At 57.8% G+C, this 22,025-nt stretch overlaps 1 protein-coding gene across 4 annotated transcripts; it reads left to right on the top strand.

Moving 5' to 3' along the window:
• Positions 1-917: 917 nt before the first annotated feature.
• VILL (villin like) lies at positions 918-21,965 on the top strand. Of its 4 annotated transcripts, none has more exons than XM_069475534.1 (20): positions 918-948; positions 8,474-8,540; positions 8,688-8,762; positions 9,100-9,305; positions 10,543-10,651; positions 11,895-12,005; positions 12,319-12,518; positions 12,892-12,970; positions 13,069-13,167; positions 13,767-13,941; positions 14,129-14,229; positions 16,291-16,428; positions 16,533-16,691; positions 17,231-17,410; positions 18,192-18,337; positions 19,172-19,316; positions 20,556-20,741; positions 20,948-21,016; positions 21,195-21,452; positions 21,703-21,956. In XM_069475534.1, exons 2-20 carry the CDS (start codon positions 8,475-8,477, stop codon positions 21,814-21,816), a joined length of 2,616 nt encoding a protein of 871 aa, XP_069331635.1. In that variant the 5' UTR covers positions 918-948; position 8,474; the 3' UTR covers positions 21,817-21,956. The 4 variants fall into 4 exon arrangements, with proteins under 4 accessions (XP_069331635.1, XP_069331634.1, XP_069331633.1 ...); XM_069475533.1 differs by lacking the exon at positions 918-948 and adding an exon at positions 4,119-4,140; XM_069475532.1 differs by lacking the exon at positions 918-948 and adding an exon at positions 4,127-4,140 and having other exon boundaries at positions 8,315-8,540.
• The last annotated feature ends 60 nt before the right edge of the window (positions 21,966-22,025 follow it).

Genomic DNA, 22,025 nt, shown 5'->3' on the forward strand with positions numbered 1-22,025 from the left:
CCTCGCTGCAGAGGAAAGGCAAGTCCCCTGAAACTTCCAGGCCTGATGCCCGGGAAAGGAGCTATGGGTGTGGCTTTGGAGAAAATCACACGCGTTGCTTTACCCGAAAGATCAGACATACGGTTCAATGGTAAAAATTCAAGGAATCCAGAAAAGTATGGAGAAAACCCCACCTGGGCACTAGGAGCCTTTTCCAAGGCAGGGGTGAGGTTGCAGGGTGAGGAGGGGGACCTGACAAGAGCCCTGCAGCTGACAGTGCCTGCTCTCCCAGGGAGGTGGGGGACGGAGCGGATCCCCCACTGCACATTGAAGCCCAGGGGCCCACTGTCCGCTGGGAACCGAACCCAGGCTGGCACCAGCACACCCAACAGGGGTGGGAGACTCTCCTGACCCAAGCTGTGCCCCGATGGGTGGGTGTGCTACAGGGCGGGCCCACACACCCCCTGCCACAGTGGGCAAGGCAGTGACACCGCCTCTTTGCAGGGCCCTAGGGTTGGTCTTTGGTCCGTCCTCTCTCCCTGCAGCTCCCACAGGCACCCTAGTGGCTGTGTCACTGTTCTTCCTGTGGCCTGAAGCCCAGAGAGGGACCACTGGATGTGGGGGCCCATGCGGGCCCATTGCTGCTCCCCTCCAGGGAGAGGGGCCAAGGCGTCTCCAGGCAGTGGGCCCCAGGACCTGAGTCAGCAATTCCCGCTGCCTATCCGGGTCTGCACTCGGGAGGGCCATCCCCCACCCCGCAGGGCCCCAGACTCCTCTAAAGAGGCAAAGTCCTGCACCTGCCTGGGAGGGACTCATGGGAGCCCAAGCCCAGGGGAGTTGGAGGGGCGGAGTCCACCTGGGGCCACTCCTCAGCCTGGGTCAATATTGACATGGAGCAGAGCGGGCTGGGCCTTGGGAGATAAGCCTGGCAGGAAAAAAGCAGCGCCTGAAGCCCTGGGAACCGGCCAGGTAGGGGCGGCCCGCCGTGGATCACAGGGGGCTGGGGTGGGAAGAGGTCATTTGGGTGTTGGGGTCACTGACTTCCAGCAGGAACCCTTGAAGAGGGGTGGGAGTGAGGCGGCTGAGCAGAGGGAGGACCCCCTTCTTGCTCTGGGGAGGGGATGAGGCTAAGTGTCCTGCCCCTCATTCTTATAGCACGCCTGCATGTGAACTTGCCCTGGGCCTCAGTTTCCTCTCTGTGCCATGGATGTGATAGCCATGAGCCAGACATTGTCCAGGCAGACACAAGGTGGTGCTGCTTATCTTGGCCCCAGGCCAGGCCCTCGGGCCTGCCTGCCACCTCTCCCGGGCCGGGAATGCCAGGTTACAGGGCGGGGATTCTGGGGAAGGGCAGTTCTGTCCCATCTCGGTTATAGGGACCCAGAGAGAGGTTCTTGTGCCCCTCACTAAGCTGCTGAGACTGGATTGTGCCAGGTGGGGTGTCCTGCCCACAGTGAAGGTGGAGAGGTATCACCCTCCCCTCCGGCCTCTCAAGAGGAGGAGATGGCAGCTCAGAAAGCCTGAAAAACGTTTTGAGAGGCCCTCAGCCAGCGAGTGCTGGAGCCAGGGTTGGAACTCTGCAGAAGGCGCAATGTCCCTGCTCTAACTCCACTCTAGGGCCTGGCTTCAGGACAGAGCCCCGCAAAGGGTCCAGACACACACACAAGCGCGCGCACACACACACACACGCACACACCCCCTAACTGGGTCAGGCTCCAGCCACAGGAACATGTCAAAAAATACTCACAAAGCAACCGCAGTGCCCCAGGCACCATTCTAGCCGCAGACAGGGTGGAGAGCAAGGCCCCACCCACAGGGGGCTCACATCCCAGCGGGGGACACAGACGCTGAACGGGCTCCCCGGCTCCCTGTCAGTAAAGAGACCAGGCTCCCAGAGCACCAAGAAGGTGAGGAAAGTGGTGATGGCTGGGGAGGAAGGCTGCTCTAGCTAAGGAGGCAAGGCAGGGCCCTCTGGGGAGGTGCCATTTGGGTTGGGGCCTCAGTGGAGCTGGGGGAAGACCTCCAGGAGAGGCTCCAAGCAGAGGAGATCATAGTGCACAGGTCTGGAGACGAATAAGCCATGAGCTGGTGTCTTCGGGGACAAACCGTGGAGCCAGCGAGCGCAAGCCTGGGCGAGTGGTGGGAGAGGCGGCAGGGTCAGGCTGTTTGGGGTCTTCGTGTAGCTTTGGTGGGAAGCCACTGGAAGGTCTGGAGCTGGGGAGTGGCGTCAGCTGGTTTATGGTTAAATTCCGGGGTGAGGGGCCGCCCTCTATTTGGTAAAATCGTGGAAACGGAAAGCGGAATGGTGGTTGCAGGGCTGGGAGGGTAATGGGTTTAATGGGCGCAGTTTCAGGTTTTTAAGATGACAAAGTTCTGGAGATGGACGGTGGTGACGGTTGCACAACAACATGAGTGTCCGCAACACCCCAGAACTGTACACTTAAAAATGGCTCAGATGGTAAATTTTAAGTGTCTTTTACCACAATAAAAAAATTGGGGGAAAAACAAAGAGATCCCTCTGGCCACTGTGGGAGGATAGACGGGACAGACGCAGGACCAGCAGGCCAAGAGCCCCTGGGGGAGGCTCGAACTGCCAGCTGGTGGGAGGCTGGCGCCAGGGCAGGGCGGGAGTCGGGAGGGGGCTGGCCAGGCTCAGAATCCGGGATGAAGCAGCCACCCCCCTGGGAAAGAGAGAAACCCAGGACCATTCCCAGATTTGAGGCTGGAGCAACCACTGGCCATTCATGCTGAAGGTGCTCCTGGGGCCCAAGAAGGGCTGTCTGAGAGGCCTGAGGGGGACGTGTGAGGTTAGACGTGCCAGGAGAGGGGTGACCAGGCAGCTGGCACGGTGGGGGGCTGGGTCAGCTAAGGCCTGAGCTCTGCCCGCCAACATTTAGAGGCCCCAAAGGAGACAGATGGGGCGGGGGAGATGGGGACAGAACTGACTACCAGCTTTGACAAGAGGGGGCGCCGATGACCTAGGAAAGAGCCATCTCCAGGGAAGGTGGGAGCAGAGCGGAATAGAGTGGGCTGGGCCGCGCGGGGCATGGGAGCCGAGGAAGTGGGGAGAAGTGAGTCCGCAGAATTTTGCTGGACACGGGGACAAAAGGAGACGGGAAAACAAGTATGCACAGGTGAAGCCAAACACACTCCCACCGTCACAGACAGAGACAGACACACTGTCACACATGGGAATCAGATGGGCACAAAGGGACCTAAACCATGGCTGTTAAACACAGCCACACACTGGCTGCAGGTCTACTGGGCACAGACTGCCCCAGAGTCCCTGCAGTCCCCCTACCCTGTGAAAGGACATCTTTGGGGTGAAGACTGGGCGCAGGGAAAGGGGCCTGGCCAGCGGGCAGGCTTTAGCAGTGTGTCCTTGGGGGAGCCGCCCACACTGGCTGGGACTGAGGCCTGTGGCCTAAGGTAAGGGGAGTTGTGCCCTGGAGTTTCTGGAAGGCTCTACTTCCAGCAGCTCCTCCACCCCACAGTCGGAGAGAAAGTGGCGGTGGGGGTGGCAGCTGAGATGTGGGATCGGTGTCTTCCCTGCCAGAGCTGGGCTGGCCTCTCCCACGATGGGTATCAGGACTCCCTGAGGAGGGCTGTGCCAGGCAGTGAGCCAAATTTGGGGGCAGGGACAGCAGAGATGCCTAGAGGGCGCCCTGGCCACCTTCCACCACCTCCTGAAGCTGCCTGGGTCCCACAGAGCCTGACCCCACCACCCCCGGCCTGGCTCCTACTTCCTCCTCAAGTTTGCTGGAGTGGCCTGGCCGTCTGGGCCCGGGGTGGGGGTGGGGGGGCCCCACCAAGCAGGTGAGGAGGCAGGGGCCCAGCGAGGCTCCTAGAGAAGGAAATCACACCCCCCTCTTAGCCCATCCAGGCCTCCATCCCCTGCCGCTGGTACCCAGGAGATGAGTCAGCCAGGGCCTTGGCAGGGCCGCTGGCTCCCAGCCACCTCAGTCAATATTTGTAGACTGACTAATTGATTGACTAAGTTTGAACGCCCAGCCTGCTGAGTGCTAAGCAGAGGGGTGTGTCCTGCTGGGCAGGAGCTGGGATTGAATTACAGTGGAGGGGGGGTGGTGGGAAGAGCCTGGCCCCAGCCAGGCCCAGCACTGCCCACAGGAAGGGCGAAGGCGTGGGAGCGGTTTGCAGCAGGTAGGCCCGGGCAGGGAGGGGGCTCCCAGAGCCGGCAGGGAGGGGAGGGAGGGGGTTGTTTGAGTCAAGGGTGTAGAGTAGACACAGGGTCCAGGCCTCAGGGTCGCAGAGCAGCAGCAGAGGAACTGGGGAGGCAGCGGAGCAGCCGGACAGGTGAGAACACTGATGGGGGCAGGGCGACCATGGCCGGGCAGCCCAGGGGTAAAAGTGGCAGATTTTGCACTTGGGTGGTGATCTCTGTCGCCCATAGAGTCAGTGTGCCTGCTCCCCACCCCCACCGCGCCCCTTCCCCCCTCCAGCAGGCAGCGCCCCTCCCCCCTTCCTGGAAGTTGGGCAAAGTAACCTCAGGGCCCGCAGGTACCCAAGGAGGAAGGAAGGGCACACCTGGCGGAGAGAAAGGGGCACCAGAGGAGGGAGGGTGCGCCTAGGGAAAGGAGAGGGCACGGAGAGAGAAGGGGTGTCTGGAGGAGAAAGAGAGCACCCTGGGGGAGAGAGGGGAATTCAGGGCAGAGAAGGGGAGATCAGGGGAGGGAAGGGTTGGGGGGAAGAGGGGCACCCAGGAAAGAAGGGGGTGCCTTGGGGAGAAAAAGGGGGAGAAAAGAAGGGAGCACTGGGGAGAGGGGAAATAAGGGGAGAGGGGGCACCTGGTGGGGACAGCCACAGGGAGGGGAGCGGAAGTCAGAGGAGGAATTGGGCATCTGGAAGAAAAAAGGGGCCCTGAGTGGAGGGAGCACACCCCAGGGAAGAGAAGGGCTTCCAGGGAGAGGGGACTTCCAGGGGGAGGGTCCCCACTTGGTGGAAGAGAGTCCCCCCAGGGAAAAGAGGGCAGGGGGTGCGGGGTTAGAGGAGGTACTCTGGAGTCAGGGGGCACCCTGGGGGAGAAAGGGACCACAAGGGGAAAAGCAGGGGGTGTTAGGGAAGAGGGGGGACACCCCTCCACTCTTTGAGCATCCCTTTCCCACCTCCCCCAGAGCCCAGGGGGAAGACGGTGAACACTGGGGACATGGGGTGGGGTCTCAGGCCCTGGCAGCCTGAGAGTTTGGCTCCCGAGGCTGGAGCTGGCTACTGGGCAGGCTCCCAGCCCCCTGAGGGGACGCTGCCCTCCCCGACCCCTGCAGTGAACCAGCCTAGCCCTGACTTCTTCCTGTCCCACCTGGGGCCCTGGCTGCCACTGTTCTGAGGCCTGCCAAGGGTCTTCCTGTCTCTCTGTCACTGTGTTACACTGTACCATGAGCTACATCTTGAAGATCCTGTCTACACCTCTGCTCACTGCCAGCCCGGGCCCCTGGGCACTGGCCCTCTGTGTCCTGCTGCAGGGTCACCGTTGCATGTCGCTGTGCTCACCACTCAATGTCCTTACACTTTCTGTTGCTTGAGGTCACCATTTCATGGCTACTGTATCTTCCTGTCACTCACAGCACTGTCACACCAACAGGCCATCATTGCCTCAACAGTTCTCAGTGCAGTTAGAATGCACGAGGGACTCCCTTCTCCATTTATTTGCACTCAGTCCAGTTCATGGGTGACACACTTCATTCATTCAACAACAACTTACTGAGTACCTGCTGGCTGCCAGGCCGCTGGGATCTGGCAGTAAACAAGAGGATAAACCCCTGCCTTCAGGAATCTTCTGCTCTAATGAGAGTGACCAAAGCCAACACCATACTTGGTTTCCAAAGGGTGTCAGAAAGGGCTGTGTGCTGTCGTGAACACAGCTCTAAGCCCCCAGAGGGACCGCCCCTCTGCCTGGCCTGCCCCACAGCCTCCTGACTAGGACAACTGTGATTCAGCTCTGGACAGCCCCCTCCCCCGCTCTCCCCACTTCCATGGCCACCTTGTTGGGTGTCACCCATAGTGTACTGCGAGCTCACCAGGGCCAGACCCAGGGGCCCTGGGCAAATGCGAGGCACCCTACGGCACCCATGGCATTGCCTCTGATTCTGTCTCTCTCCTCTCACCTGTTCCCCCAGGTCACACAGGGGCAGCAGAGCCAAGGGTGTTCCTCCTGTTGATAAGACACAGCAGCAGTGGAGGGGGTGGGAGTTCACACCACACTAGGGCCAAAGAAGTGACTTCTGGGTCTGTTGAGCAAAGTAGCAGTGAGAAAAGAAAGTTGCAGCTGGCAGGATTTAGGTTAGATGTAGAAAGAACCTCCAGGGATGAAAGATGAGCAAATCACACACAGGTTTCTGAAGGAGTGATGCAGGGAAGCATCAGGTAGTTGAGAGTGAACCACTGAGATGTAAGGAAATTGACAGACTTGAGAGCCCCCTTCTTCCCCAGATGCCTTTGTCCCACATTTCTCTCCCTCCTCTGCACACTCAGAACCCCACAGCACAAACTCGTGCAAGCTAAATCGCTGTTTGCAGAGCCTGTGGCTGCTTGCAGATCCTTGCATGTGTAAAGAGTTCAGCCCTGTTTCAAGAATTTGTCGAGAGTGCATACGCCCGATTTGCCCAGCCCGCTCATGTCAGCTGAGCCTGCTGCTTGCTGCTGTCTTCAGAGACAGTCCTGCGTGCAGAGTCTGTCTGGGCTTTGCAGAACCTTTGTCTTGTCTGCAGGGCCTGTTTCTGCCCCGAGCCTGTGTCTATTTTCAAGTCTAGGTCTCTTTAAACCGTCTGCCCCTTCTTCCCTGTGCATAAGATTTGCTTTTATTGCAGAAGCTGCTCTGCGTGCAGAACCTATCCCTGTCTACAGAGCTTGTCTGGTGTCTTTATCTGGGATGCCTCTTTCTGCCTAAAGACACTGTCCCTGTGTAGAAAGCTTTGAAGCTTTGTCTGTTTACAGTACTTGTCCCTGTCAGCAGACCCTGTTTCCTTTGCAATAAGTGTCTCTGTCTCCAGGCTATGTCTCTGATGGTAGAGACTTCTCCTATTTTAGAGCCAGGTTCTGTCTGCAGAATCTGAGCCCTTTGTGTAGCATCTATGACATTTTTCAGGGCCTTAGTTTGTTTGCACAGACTATCTGAATTTCCCTGGGTAGAAACCGTGTCTGTTTGCAGGGTTTGTTTCTATGAAGAGTTTATCACTGTCAGGGGAGTACCTCTGTCTTTCCGCAAAGCCTATGCCTGTCTGCACCCTCTATCCTAGTTCCATGTACACAGAGCTGTTTCTAGAACTTACATTCTATAAAGTCTGTCCCTGTTTGCAGAACCTGGGGCTTCCCACAGAACCCAGCCTTGCTTCAAGATCTTGCCCATGTCTGGAGCATCTGTGCTGATTTCTCTGCCAGCTTGTTTCAGCAGATCCTGTCCCTCTCTGGAGAAGCTGTCGCTGTTAACAGAGCCTATCTGCAGAACCTGTGTAGGCTCGTAAAACTTCTCCCTATCTGCAAAGTCTCTGTCTATGGAGCCTCTGTCTGCAGGGCCTGTGCCTTTTTTCAGCACCTGAATCTCTTTGCAGAGCTCATGATTGTTTCCTCAGTCTGCTCCCACCTCCCTGTATGCAGGAATTGAGTCTGTCCCAGAGGCTATCAGGCATGCAGAGCCTGTGTCCAGGGAGCTTCTGACTGTGTCAAGGGCCTGCCGCTGTCTGGGAAGCATTTCTCCAGCTGAACATGCTGCGCCTGTTTGCTGAGCCTTGCCTATCTACGTACCTGTCCGTGTCTGCAGAGTCTGTCCTTTATACAAAGAGTTCTTGTCTTGAGGGTTTGTCCCCATCAACTTCTGCAGAGGCTTTCCCAGTCTGCAAAGCTCCTCCAAAGCAGAACCTGTGACTGTTTGTAGAGCCTTTGTCCACGTTCACAATCTTTGCTTATGTTTGCCCATCCGATCTGAATTTCCCTGGGTAGAGTCTATGTCTGTTTGCATAGACTGTCGTTGTACACTTAGAGGGGTCCCTGTCTATAGAACTCACTGCTGCCAAAAGAATATGTAACTGTTGCAATCCCTTCTTCAGTCTGAGGAAGCTGTCCCTGTTTGGAAAGCCTATGCCTGTTTGCAGAACCTTTCTGTCTACCTAGCCTGTCCCTGACCGCAGATCCTGTCTTTCTGCACAGCCTGTTTCTAACTCCCTGTTTGCAGAGGCTGTTGCTATGTTCAAAGCCTGGCCCTATCCAGAGAGCTCAGCCCGGTTTTAAGAGTGTACCCACGGACAAACGAGGCCCCTGTTTGCAGAGCCTCTATGTGCTAGTCTGTAGTACTTGTCCCAGCTTGCTGACATGTGTGTGTTTACAGAGCCTCCTCATGAAAGTCCTGTGATGAAGGGGCTTTGGAAAGCTGTAGGTGGGGAGAATTCTTGCTTGGAACGCAGAGTGAAGGTGGTCAGGCTTGGCCTCCAGCCTGAGAACTCTGGCTCTTGTTCCCTGTGTCCTCCCTCACTCCTGCCTGGCCTAGGATGGACGTCGGCAAGGGCCTCCCAGCCATCGAGGGCCATAGGGAACTGCACATATGGATCGTTGAGGTGAGAGGCATGACCCGACAGCAGAGTTGGTGATACGGAAGAGTGTGGGGTCTTTGACACCAGGTTCCTCCCACACCCAGCTCAGAGCTCTGGGTGTCACAGGTAGGGGGCTCTCCTGAGTTACCACTAGATACTCTCCTTTCCCAGAACCTGAAGATGGTGCCAGTGCCAGAGAAGGCTTATGGGAACTTTTTCGAGGAACACTGCTATATCGTCCTTCATGTGAGTCGCCTAGGGAGTCTGTCTGAGCGGGCGACATGGCCCGGGGCTGGGGAGACTGACAGCACAGGCATAAACTCTGCCCTGGGATGAGGCGAGTTGAGAGCCCCAGAATCGCATCCCAGCAGGGGACACCGCCAGTAAGGATTCTTAGCCCTTCCCTTCCCCCTCGCGCTCTCCTGTCCTTGGAAGCACCTTCCCAAAGTCTCCTCCTCGTGGCCCTTGGTACATCCTCTACCTGGACCTCACTCTTCACCTACACCTTAGCCCGGGTCCCTCACCCCACCCCTGGGTCCTCTGTCCTCACCCCCACCCCCACACACAGACACCTGGGCCCTAGGTCCCCCAGAGCCCGAAGCCAACGCAGGGGGCGTCCAGTGACCTGCACTACTGGGTCGGGAAGGAGGCGGGCGCGGAAGCGCAGGGCGCTGCGGGCGCCTTCGTGCAGCGCCTGCAGGAGGCGCTAGGAAGCCAGACCGTGCAGCACCGCGAGGCGCAGGGCCACGAGTCCGACTGTTTCCTCAGCTACTTTCGCCCGGGAATCCTGTGAGTGCTGGCCGGGGAGGGTGGAGGAAGGGAAAGGGAACGGGGGAGGCAGGTGGGCGCCTAGGCTGGCGCAGCCTTGGGGTGACCATCTTCCTCATCCGCTGAATGGGGGAAGGGGGTGGGCAACGCCTTTATTGAGATACAACTCAGCCCACAATCCGCCCATTTAAGTACAGATACATTTCAGTGACTTTTAACAGATGTGTGCAACCATCACCACAATTTTAGAACATTTTTATCACCCTAAAAAGAAGCCCCACACCTTTTAGCAGTCACTTGGCATTTCCCTCCAACACTCCCTCCCCTGCCTCGGGCAACCAGGCAGTACTTCCTGTCTCCATTTGTCTGTTCTGAGCTTGCAGTGGAAATGGAATGCCATAAGTGGTCTCTCCTGGCTGGCTCTTTCCGCTTACCATACTGTTTTCAGCGTTCATCCATGAGGCAGCACGTCTTATTACTGCATTTTTTATTGCCAAATAACATTCCATTGTATCGATATACTGCATTTTATTTATCCAGTCATCATTTAATGGACTTTGGGTTGTTTCCACTTTTCGGCTGTTACAAATAATGCTTCTATGAATATTTGTGTACATGTTTTTATGTGGACAAGTGTTTTCATTTCTCTTGAAAGCTGGGAGTGGACACCAATGTTGTTTCGAGTTTGCTTTTATGTGCTGGTAGAAATATGTCTTTTGCTGTAAGTTGCTTCAAGTGTTTTCTAAAATTAATAATTGCAGTATATTTAGGAGTATAGGAAATTGCCAATATTCAACCATTTCCATTTCATACAGTTGTACCTAATACATGCATATAGTATATACATGAACACATGCACACAAGTTTATGTGCATATGCAGAAACACACACCACCCTCGTGTGTATCTACCTATAGATGGGCATACGTGAATATTCATGCCCATCCACACATATATATGCTGTTGCCCGCTTCCATGGATTCACATCTAGACATATGGATAAACAGATGTACACTATGCCCACGACTTTATACACATGTACATGTATATGCATATGTCCACATCACTACACAAGGATAAACAAATGCACACTCATGCCTCATGTGTGTACCCATGTACTTGTACATACATATGTTCACAGAGATTCAAGTGAATGTATTCAACAGACATACATCCTCCACATACATACGTGCAGGTGCTCACGTCTGCACTCATTGGTGCAGTCTGTGTTCTTACGTAGCACCCCATTCTCTCCTCAGCTACAGAAAGGGAGGGCTAGCCTCAGACCTCAAGCATGTGGAAACCAACATGTTTAACATCCAGCGACTGCTGCACATCAAAGGGAGGAAGCACGTGTCTGCCACTGAGGTGAGGGCTGCCAGGGGAGCCTCTTGACCTCTGGACTCAGCTCGGAGTGGGTGTACTGAGGTGGAAGGAAGTGTGAAAACTGGCAGGGGGTCAGGGAGCTGTCAGCATTCATTCCCAGATGGCCTTGTTGAATGAGAAGAGAGGGCACTGGATAGACTTCTAGCTTCTAGCCCCACCTCTGCCACTGCTCCCAGACCCTCTGTTTCCTCATCTGTCTCACGGGCATACTAAGAACTTGGGCAGAGGAAGCAGACAAGATGGCGCATGGGGATGATCCTTGTCAACAGCACCATGGGAGGTGGCATGATGTGGGGACAGGGTGCACAGCCTCACACTCACACGCAATGTCATTGTGCACGCACACAGTGTGTGCATATGGGTGCATATGCATAGAGGAGCCTAGGGCTACTCTAGTCCATGTAGTGCCCTTTCTTCTACTGTCAGGAAGTTAAAGGAAAATACAGACCGTGTACGAACAAGACGTTTTGCTGCCATCTGGCTGGAATTTAGTGTAATGAACATTCAGGTGGACAATGTCTACAATGAGAATGGCCACCCTTGAGTTATGCATGTTACAGTCTGCACAGTATGTGGCAGCCTTATGACACACAGACAATCCCACACAGGCTCTGCGCTATCACCCACAGACCTAGTGACCACACATCTCTGAACATGCAGGGACACAGTACAGCCCCAGGCTTTGCCTATTATCCTGGCATAATTATTTAGAATACCCCCTTTTGCTCTCAACAGTGGCTCAGTTTGGATAACTATCCTTGTCCATAGGTGTACACTGTCCCTCACACAGGCACACATATGCAGTCATCATGAGTGCACACACTTGTTCACATCTGATGTGCTCCTGCATATGTACGTGTGTACATGTAGACACACACAACACAGATAAACAGATACATATGCCCCACGTGTATACATGTACAACTACAGGCATGCACCGAGTGAAAAGTGTCATAGTCATGTAGACCTGTGGAATGCAGCATTACCTACAGCCACACATGCCTAGAGATGCACATAACCACACCCACAGAGTGACCCCCAAAGTCACATATGGTTCCACAGATGCATGCCTGTACACCATGACAGGTAGTGTCAGTCACACATACGTTCAGTTGCACATAGCTTCATGCATACAAGTGACGCATCCCCTATGTTCCCCTCCAGCTGGGTGCTGGTGGTGTGATTGACACCTTGTCTCCCTCCCTGCCCCTCCTGGCCCTGGCAGGTGGAGCTCTCCTGGAAAAGCTTTAATAAGGGCGACATCTTCCTGTTGGATCTAGGCAGGACGATGATCCAGTGGAATGGGCCCAAGACCAGCATTTCTGAGAAGTCTCGGGTCAGTGTCTGCCCCAGAAACTGGGGGGGTGCAGGGCTTGCGGGGGCTGGTCCTCCAGGTCGCTATCTTCCCACCACCCCAAGAGGTGGGCTTGGCTCCCTGCCACTACCCAAGAAGCACCTACTACATACAGGCTGAGTTCAGACCCTGCACTGGTAGTGTCCCCTGGATGCCAGCATGAGGGGACACCGGCTTTCCCCTCCCCATGCCCCAGCCTCTGGGAGCTGAGCAGTGACAGGAGGGCTCTCGCTGAGCTGCCTGAGGAGCGAGGGGAATGCTGGTAAAGCCCTGACTGCCAAGTCCTCTCCTGCAGGGGCTGACCCTGACCTGCAGCCTTCAGGAAAGGGAACGTGGTGGTCGTGCACAGATTGGTGTGGTGGATGATGAGGCCGAAGCCACTGATCTCATGCAGATCATGGAGGCTGTGCTGGGCCGCAGAGCAGGTAGCGTGCGTGCCGCCATGCCCAACAAGAGTATTAACCAGCTGCAGAAGGCCAACGTCCGCCTCTACCAGTGAGCAGAAGTGGGGCGGGCAGGGTAGGTGGGACAGGCCGGGATTGTATGTCCATTATTACTGCAATAACAGTGTCTCTAGAAAGCCCTTCAGAAAAGGCTGGTGGGTTTGCGGGACAGGCCATGTGGACCTTGGACCCAGCTTGTATTCTTGCATGGTGTGTGGCTGCCTTGCTGAGAAACCCATTGTACAGACAGGGGGACTGTGGCCTTGCCTAGGCTCCATAGCAAGTCTGCAGTAAAGTCAAGACCACGGCTATGGATCCAGCCCCCATGCCTCCCTCTTGCGGTGGGAGGGTTGGTATAAAGGGGCTGGAGTGGAGCCAGACCAGGGAGGGGCCGGGTTGGCCACACCTGAGTGCCTGTCCCCCAGTGTCTATGAGAAGGATGAAGACCTGGTGGTCCAGGAGTTGGCGACTCGCCCACTGACCCAGGACCTACTGCAGGAGGAGGTGAGGAAGGCCTGGTCCCAGCTACCCCCATCTATCTCCACCTCACAACCCCAGTCCAGACTGGACCACCTACTGACCAGCCCCACCCTTGCTCCCAGGACTGCTGCATCCTGGACCAGGGTGGCTTCAAGATCTATGTGTGGCAGGGACGCATGTCCAGCCCCCAGGACAAAAAGGCTGCCTTCACCCGGGCTGCGGTAAGGCCCTGGGCCCCTGTCTGAGAGGGATATAGCACTACCCTGGGGTCTGAACAGCAGGCAGCCCTGCCTTGATCCGATTGGGGAGGTGGCCTGCCCTAAAATTTGGTAGGGGGTACCCTGCCCTGGGGTCTCAGAGAGGAAACAGCCCTATGCTGGAGTTTGAGCTGAGAAACATCCCTATCCTGGGGTCTCATAGGGGAGGTAGCGCTGCCCCAGGAGCCTTGACTGAGAGTGAAGACCAGGTGGCATCTAGGAAACCGTGTGTAAAAGGGGGACGTGGCCCTGTATTCAGGTCGGGGGAGCCTACTGGGCACCCCTTCCCTTCTGGGGGTGGGGGAAAAGACAGGGCTCTGCCTGGGGTCTGTGAGGGTTGTCATAGCCGGCCTTTCCTGAAGTCCGGACTAAGGGGACCCGCCTGCACTCAGGGACCTCAGAGAAGTCAGTAGTGACAGAGTCAGTTCGTTAAGTGGGTCATGAGCTCTGTTAATTAACGCTTCTCAGAACTCGGCTGTCCCCGCAGCCTGAGCAGAGGTCCCCAGGGGGTGGAGCGGAGCAGTGGGCTCTGGGTCGCAGGCCTGACGGAGCCCCCGCCCCAGGGCTTCATTCGAGCCAAGGGCTACCCGACCTACACCAACGTGGAAGTGGTGAACGACGGCGCCGAGTCGGCCGCCTTCCAGCAGCTCTTCCGGACGTGGTCTACGAAGCGGGGCAGGAGCAAGAACCTGGGCGGGATGAGTGAGCGGGCGGAGCGGGGCGGGCGGGGCGGGGCGGGTAAGAGGGCGTGGCCGGCTGGGAGGGGTGGGGCGGGCAGGGGGCGTGGCCGGGCCGGGCGGTGGGCAGGGGCGGGGCCTGTAGGGAAGGGGACGGGCGGGACAGAACTGGGCGGGATGGTTAAGGAGTGGGCGAGGGCGGGGACAGGGGCAAAGGACGCCACTGACACCCTCTGCCCCACCTTCAGATAAATTGATTCCGGCAAAGCTGGACATGGGCTTGCTGCACAGCCAGCCTGAGCTAGCGGCCCAGCTCAGGATGGTGGACGACGGCTCTGGGAAGGTGGAGGTGAGGGGCACTGGCTTAGCTGGGGGAAGATGGGCACACGGGGGTGCGCTTCGTCTACAGGTGAGCGGTATGACTGCTATCTAGTGACCCAGGTACGTGCAGGTGCACACCCACACACAACCAGGGACACCGAGGGGCACATGTGCATGTACACACCCCCTCCCAACAGGCGGGTCATGCACAGTCACATCAAGCCTAATTATACACAGCCATGGCCACTCACAGACCTCAGACACACAGCACAGTAGCACTTGGACACTTAATTGTGCCTTGTCCTGTTAAACATATGACAATGCAGACACACATAATCATACCTTATAATCACAGCCTTATAAGCACATAATCACAGCCACGAAATCACAGCCAAGTATACAACTGCAAATATGAAATTGCATATACTGTATACTACAGTCACACACAACCATCAACACACAAGGACACACCATCACAACATTAGTCACACATCAATCACAGCCCCACACACCCAACCCCCAAAATACAGTCACACACTGTCAACCTCTCATCTGGTCTCCGACCAAGGTTCTGAGAGATGCAGGGGTTCGGGGCCAAGTCCAGGCTCTGTATACGGTGGGGTTGCATCTTGTTGGCTGACCCCTAGGCAGAGCCCTTAATTCCTTTAGGCCTCAGCTTTTAAATCTGTATAATGGGTGCAGAAACTGTGGTTCCATCTGGCCCCAAGGCTGTGAAATTATGAGAGCAGGACTACTGGGCCTATCTCTGTAAAGGGTCCTAGTCTCAAGGCAGGTGGAGGTCAGAGAAAACACAAGATTTCCTCCTACTTTTGTGCTAATATGGATGGACAGAGGTGATGAGTGGAAGAGACAGAGAGGAGGAGAAGGGGCCAAGGGGGAAAACGGGGGAGGCAGAAGGAGAGGAAGATAGGGAGGGGGGACAAGGAGAGACAGAAAGTGGGGAGGGGACAGAGAGAGAGGAGGAGGAGGTGGGGTGGAGGAAGAGCAGGGAGAAATGGGGTACAGAGAGAGGGGAAAGGGGGGCCAGGGGGAGATGGGGTACACAGAGAGAGACAGAGAGGGCCACATAGGCAGAGAGGAGACAGGGAAGCAGAAAGGAGGGGGAGGGAGGGAGGGAGGGAAGGAGGGCTCTGGGACCCAGGCTCCAAGCACAAAGACAGAGAGGGGTCCCTCCCAGCAAGCAAATGGACAGGAAGGCAGACAGGGCTGAGCCAGGAGGCTGGGCTACCAGGTAGCCTCTTGGGTGGCATGTGGTTGGAGTCAGCCTCTTCTGCCAAAGGTAGGACTCTGGATGCTTTGGTCTGGAGGGGAACTTCCCCAGAGAGCGCTGTCAGGCTCAGTGTGGGTAAAGGATGCCCATGCATTGTTTCCCACCCCATGGAGGTGAAGTGAGGTAGGCGTCACGTTCCTGGATTTACAGGTGGGAAATGCCGAAGCTTAGCATGGTCTCATGGCCAACAGGGGGCTGACCTGGGGTATGACCGCAGTCTGCCTGGCTCCATGCTCGGTTACCCACAAAAACAAGAAATCACATCATCAAATGTGAGGAAGTGTTTTCCCTTTAGTCTTTGAACAGGCTTTGTGTTTTTTAAATGACACTTGAAGACAGGAAATTTTTCCAAGAGTTCGAAGGCCTCACTTTCTGCCTCATTTCTGCTGCCCTGGACTGAGCAGCGAGTGGCTGTGAGGGGACCTGTCACGTACCAGGACTGTGGCTGGTGGGGTCTGGTTGGGGGTGGGCATGTGGCAGGGGTTGGATCATCTCAGTGGCCTCTGGCAACCTCATCACTGCTCACCCAGTTACCACACACAACCCAGAGTCCTGGCTGAGGGCAGGCTGGCGCCAGTGTGGTGGTTTTCAGGGGGCCATGGGGAAAAGGGTCATCTACAGACTCTTGCACAAGCCCAGCATGAAGCACGGGGTGGGCACAGAGCTGAGGGTGAGCCCCTCGCCCAAACAGCTGAGGAATGCCTCGGAGGCCGAGGGGAGCTTTCTGGCTGGGTGCAGGATGGGTAGGCTGTTTCAGGTAGAGGAGCCACCTGTACCCACTGGTCCCCTGTTCCCCAGGTGTGGTGCATCCAGGACTTACGCAGGCAACCTGTGGACCCCAAGCATCATGGACAGTTGTATGCAGGCAACTGCTACCTTGTCCTCTACATGTACCAGAAGCTGGGCCGTGTCCAGTACATCCTGTACCTATGGCAGGTGTGCCGGCCTAAGGGTGGGGATACGCACCTCAAAGCCCAAGAGCTGGGGTCTGAGAGTGGGATGTGAGAGCTGCACCAGGCCCTCACTGCCCCCACCCGCAGGGCCACCAGGCCCCGGCAGATGAGATCACGGCCCTGAACTGCAATGCTGAGGAGCTGGACACCATGTACCACGGAGCCCTGGTGCAGGAGCACGTGACCATGGGCAGTGAGCCCCCCCACTTCCTCTCCATCTTCCAAGGACAGCTGGTGGTCTTCCAGGTAGGGTCCGCCTTACTGCCATGGTGGCAGCCTCACCGGGCCTGCATGTGCCCACGGCCCTTGCCCACGGCCCTTGCCCACGCTTGCTAAGCACCTTCTCTTCAGGCCTGGGGGCAGCTTACCGTCTCCTGGTTCCCTGGTGCTTGTGCAAGGCCAGGAGTGCCAAGGGTGACCCCCACCTGAGTTTCTTCCCTTGGTCCCAGAGCCAGGGGAGGAAGTTGAGTCAAAAGGGAGCCGGGGAGGAAGTTGAGTCAAAAGGGAGCCAGGGCCTTGCTTGGGGTCACGCATGGGCAAAGCCAGTCCCCACTTTCCCCCTTCAAGGCCTGGACAATTGTGCCCTGCCCCTCAGAGATGGTGTGGGGGTCCAGTTAGAAAGGGCCTGCTCCCTGTCCTGGCCCACACTCCACACTCAGAGGGTCCAGAAGACAGCGGTGGCCTCGGCGAGGGTCCCTGAGCCCTGAGGTAGTTTGTCCCCCTCTGGGACAGGGAGGTGGCCCCCAGGAGCCCTTGCCTCAGCCTGAGGCCCGCGCCTCTTTTAGGGGAGCACCAGGCACAAGGGAGAGGGGCAGCCAGCATCCGCTGCGAGGCTCTTCCACGTGCAGGGAACTGACAGCCACAACACCAGGACCATGGAGGTGGCAGCCCGTGCCTCATCCCTCAACTCCAGTGACATCTTCTTGCTGGTCACAGCCAGCACCTGCTACCTCTGGTTTGGGAAGGTACCCACAGCACTGACCACTGACTCATGCCCCAGGGTAGTGGTGCCAGGCTGGGGATGGTCCCCTCCACGGGGGATGCAGACTTCAAGTCCAGCCCCAGATAGGCCAGTGGGGGACAGGAGGCAGGGGAAGCCACAGTGTCGCCTCTGGAACTTGGGGAAAGTTACAAAGTGACATGTGGGCTGGGCATGGTGGCGTGTGCGTGTAGACCCAGCTACTTGGGAGGCTGAGGCTGGAGGATGAAGAGGCTGCAGTGAGCTAGGATTGCACTATCTCACTCTGGCCTGGGCGACAGAGTGAGACCCTGTCTCAAAAAAAAAAAAAAAGAAAATTAAAAATATTAAAAATTAAAGAAAACCACCAAAGTGACAGGTGGGCATGGGAGGGTCCACAGGTCAGAGCCAGGCCAGGCCCAGGTTGCCTCCCCTCCTTACTGCCTGGAGCACAGGGCATGTCCCTTCCAAAGTCTCCTGGGGGAAGGAGGAGGCCTAGTCCAATTTTCTGGAGTTTTCTCTAATCTTCAGCATAAGCTGTGAATGACCCCCTAGCCTGAGGATCCCCAGCCTGTGCTCTAGACCCAGGGAGGGCCCCGGACGCTGTGACCCTGACCAGCTGTGGAGACGGAGGCCTGGGGGGTGAGGAAGGGCAAGCCCTGGCTCATGCGTGCCCCAGCGTCAGCCTAGCACCCCCGTGACTGGAGCCCAGGCCCCAGGAGTGGGATGTGGGACTGGAGGTGGAGACCCCTCCCCGTGCAGGGCCTGACCCGGCTCTCTGCCTGCAGGGCTGTAACGGTGACCAGCGTGAGATGGCGCGGGCGGTGGTCCCTGCCATCTCTAGGAAGAACGTGGAGACGGTGCTGGAGGGTCAGGAGCCTAACCACTTCTGGGTGGCCCTGGGAGGCCGGGCCCCCTACCCCAGCAGCAAGAGGTAACAGGTTGGGAGGAGAGTGTTCTTACGCAGAGGAATTGAGGCCCGGAGAGGGTGGATTACTACTTAAGTTCACACAGAGAGCTGGACAGGCCAGACTAGGACTGAGGCCCAGGAGCGCTGCCCCAGGGGCTCCATGAGCGCAGCCCATCCTGCACTCCCAGCCCAGGGTCAGGGTGGCAGGAAGACAACTGAGAGAGCAGGGGCAGTGGCGCCCTCTGCTGGCAGAGCACGCTCCCTGCATTGTTCCTGTCCTGGCCACTTGGACAAAGCATCATTCCCGAGCCCCACAGTCCCCAGGGGTCACGGTGCCCGGTGTGCGTGCATACAGTGTCATGTGACATGTTACACGGCGTAGGTGGAGTATTGAGAACAGGTATATGCAGTGTGTGTGTGTGTGTGTGTGTGTGCGCGCGTGAGTGGACAGGGTGTGTAGGAGGGTAGGGCAGAGTGAGGCCACAAAGGGCGGAGGGAGCCCAGTCCCAGGTTGCTCCTGGTCTGTGGGGCCTGGCTTCTGAGCTGCACAACCCCCCAGTCCCCTGGGCTCAGTACGACTGCCGCCCTCTCCCTGCCTGGCTTCGCTCCTCCCTCCAGGGAGGGGGAGACTCCAGCTCCCCCCCCCGCCCCCCGCCCCAGCCAGTCCTCCCCTCCCCTTAAGGGCCTCTCCTGGGCCATGTGTGGGGCAGCTCGTGTCACAGCTGGCTGGGGCTAAACTGCTTTCTTGAGGGACCGAGGGGGCCCCCGTGGCGCAGAGAGGAGCAGAGTGCTCCTGGAGTGAATTGGGGGGGGTGGCGCTCGGAGCCCCCCTCACGGCCTGCTGTCCACGCCGGCCAGGCTCCCTGAGGAGGGCTGCGGCTGCCAGCCACGACTGTTTGAGTGCTCCAGCCAGATGGGCTGCCTGGTCCTCACGGAAGTGGTGTTCTTTAGCCAAGAGGACCTGGACAAGTATGATGTCATGTTACTGGACACCTGGCAGGAGGTACGGTGGCCACTCCTGTCTGGCTGGGGTGTGGACAGGGTGTGTCTCTGTTTGTGTAACCGGGTGTATCTAACTGTGACTCTGTACCGGCTACGAGTTTGTGTGACTGTGTGAGACTGTGTCACTGTGCATGTGACACTGTGCGATTGTGTGGCTGTGGATGTGAGACCATGCATGCGTGTGTCACCCTGTGATGGCAGTGAGACTGTTGGAGACATGACTGTGTGCTAGGACTCAGGGGTGACCGTGCCCATGTAGTTGTGTCACTCCATGTGCCTTACGACAGTGTGTATGACTCCAGGGACTGAGTGCCTGCGGCTGAACGTGTATCGGTGTCACGTGAGTGGCTGTGCATGGAACACCTGATCATATACACGTGTGTGCTGACACTGTGTGACTGCGTTTCCCTCCGTGTGCACAGCTGTTTGCAAGACTGACCAGGTCAGTGGCCGAGAGGTCATGTAACGCCGGAACTGGCCAGACCAGTTCTAACGGGGGAGCCTGGGTGAGAGCGAGGCTGTGTGTGTGTGTGGCTGTATGCCGTGGTGTCACTGGCAGGGTGTGTGCAACTGTGGGATCCAATGTGGTTGTTTTTATGTGCAGCCGTGTTTGACAACAGTGGATGGCGGTGTGTGGCGATGGGTGATCGTGTATCTGTGCAGCTGCGATGATGTGTGCGTCTCTGCCTCACTGTGTACGCGTGGGACCATGCCTGTGGCACTGTGGTGGTTAGTGATGAGGCTCTGGGCTCCCATCTCACTCAGAAAAACCCAGATCCCTTTCCCAGCCCTGTGTGACCTGGCCAGCCCCAGCTGTGACCTGGGGCCTCCTGCGTGCCCCCTTGCTGGTTCTGCCCCAGCCATGGCAGCCTCCTTGTGTCCCTGCATGTGCCAGCACACTGCTGCCTCGGGCCCTTTGCACCTGCTGTTTCTTTTGGTTAGGACATTTACCCCCGGACATACGCACAACTTGCTCCCTCTTGGAAGGGCAGGGATTTTTGTCTGTGTTGTTGAATCCCAATGCCTAGAACAGTGCCTGTCACACAGTAGGTGTTCAGTAAATGTGTGCCTGTGACCTTGTGTGTTCATGGGTGTGTGGGCATGGTGGCTTGCTGGGTGTGTGTCTGGTTGGCCAGCGTGTGGGGCTCTGAGACATTTGATGGGCAGGGAGTGGGTTGGAGGGGGCCAGCTCTGGGTGGCCCCTCCACCTGCCCCAGGCCAGGCCCCCTCTGTGGCCCAGATCTTCCTGTGGCTTGGGGAAGCTGCCAGTGAGTGGAAGAAGGCGGCGGTGGCCTGGGGCCGAGAGTACCTGGAGACCCATCCAGCAGGAAGGAGCCCGGCCACACCCCTCGTGCTGGTCAAGCAGGGCCACGAGCCTCCCACCTTCACTGGGTGGTTCTTCACTTGGGACCCCTACAAGTGGACCGTGAGTGAGGCCTGAAGCCCCCTGCCCCACCCTAATCCGAGGGAGAGGGGCCCGCCCTGGGCAGACCGAAGGAGGCGCACTGCCCGGGTTGGGGGTCCCCAGTGTATGTGAGGGAGGCCTGGTCTTGTGCTCAGGCCCCTCCCGAGTCCCAGTGGTGCCCCCTCACCCTGCCCTGGCCCTGATCCTTTCCCTGAATCTGCTTCCAGAACCAGCCGTCCCATGAGGAGGTGGAGAACAGCCTGGGAGCCACAGCTGCCGTCTCTGAGATAACAGCAGTGAGTGCTGGGGCCCCCAGGCTTCCCTGCAGTGGCCCAGGCTCTGACAGCGCTGTCCAGGCTTGGGGCTGGCCCTGCTAGGTGGGAGGGGTTATAGTGGGGGCAGGAGTTCAGTGTGGCCTCCCAGTGGGCTGCCTGTTCCCCATCCTCCCCAGTCTGAGTCCCCTTCTCTGGACAGGAAGTCAACAACCTCCAGTTATCCAGATGGCCAGGCGATGGCAGGGCAGGTCCCTTGACCCAGCAGGCCCCCAAGAGCTCCCAGGACAGCTCAGAGAGTGAGCTGGCACCGGGCCCCAAGGCGGGTGGCAGTCGTGCCAGCACCAGCACCAACATCAGCAGCACCAGCCCCGCGAGCGGTGGGGGCCTTCCCCGGGAACTGCTGCGGCACCAGGCTGCTGAGGACCTGCCAGAGGGCGTGGACCCCACACGCAAGGAGGTGGGTGCCGGGACCCCTGCCACTCACTGCCCAGCACTGTTGTACCTAAGACTGAGCTGGAGCCCAAGGCAGGGGCGACTGGTGGCAGGCAGCGGGCAAGCTGCCCTGGGAGAGGCACGTTCTAGATGGGGTGGTGAGCAGACCAGAAGTGGGGGAGTCCAAGCCCTGAATGACACTTCTGAATGGGACAGGATTCTGGGATCTGATGACACCTTCCCTTGCACCGCCCCCTTCCCCACCCTGCCCCCAGTTCTATCTCTCAGACTCTGACTTCCAAGATATCTTTGGGAAGTCCAAGGAGGAATTCTACAGCATGGCCAAGTGGAAGCAGCAGCAGGAGAAAAAGCGGCTGGGCTTCTTCTGAACCCAGGCCCTCCCCTGCCCGTGCCACCACACGGCCGAGACCCCTGCTCGGATCCCCACACACTCCCGCACCCCTGGGCAGACCGTGCTCACAACCCCCTGGGAGGCTCCGGGATCACCCTCCCCTTGTCAATAAAAGCTGGTGGCCCACAGCGGGTGCGGTATGTCTGTTGTCAAGCCTGGGTCACTCAGTGGTCCGGCCCTCAGGAG

This window comes from Eulemur rufifrons, chromosome 7 (assembly GCF_041146395.1).
Source record: "Eulemur rufifrons isolate Redbay chromosome 7, OSU_ERuf_1, whole genome shotgun sequence".
In the NCBI taxonomy this organism is placed as follows: Eukaryota; Metazoa; Chordata; class Mammalia; order Primates; family Lemuridae; genus Eulemur; species Eulemur rufifrons.

What these genes read in the sequence shown, in the direction of transcription:
- VILL (XM_069475534.1), top strand. Translation starts at nt 8,475, where the DNA reads ATGGACGTCGGCAAGGGCCTCCCAGCCATCGAGGGCCATAGGGAACTG. An exon ending in GACAGCTGGTGGTCTTCCAG is followed by an intron (nt 16,692 to 17,230) that starts GTAGGGTCCGCC and finishes CGCCTCTTTTAG; the next exon opens with GGGAGCACCAGGCACAAGGG. An exon ending in TGGACCCCACACGCAAGGAG is followed by an intron (nt 21,453 to 21,702) that starts GTGGGTGCCGGG and finishes CCCTGCCCCCAG; the next exon opens with TTCTATCTCTCAGACTCTGA.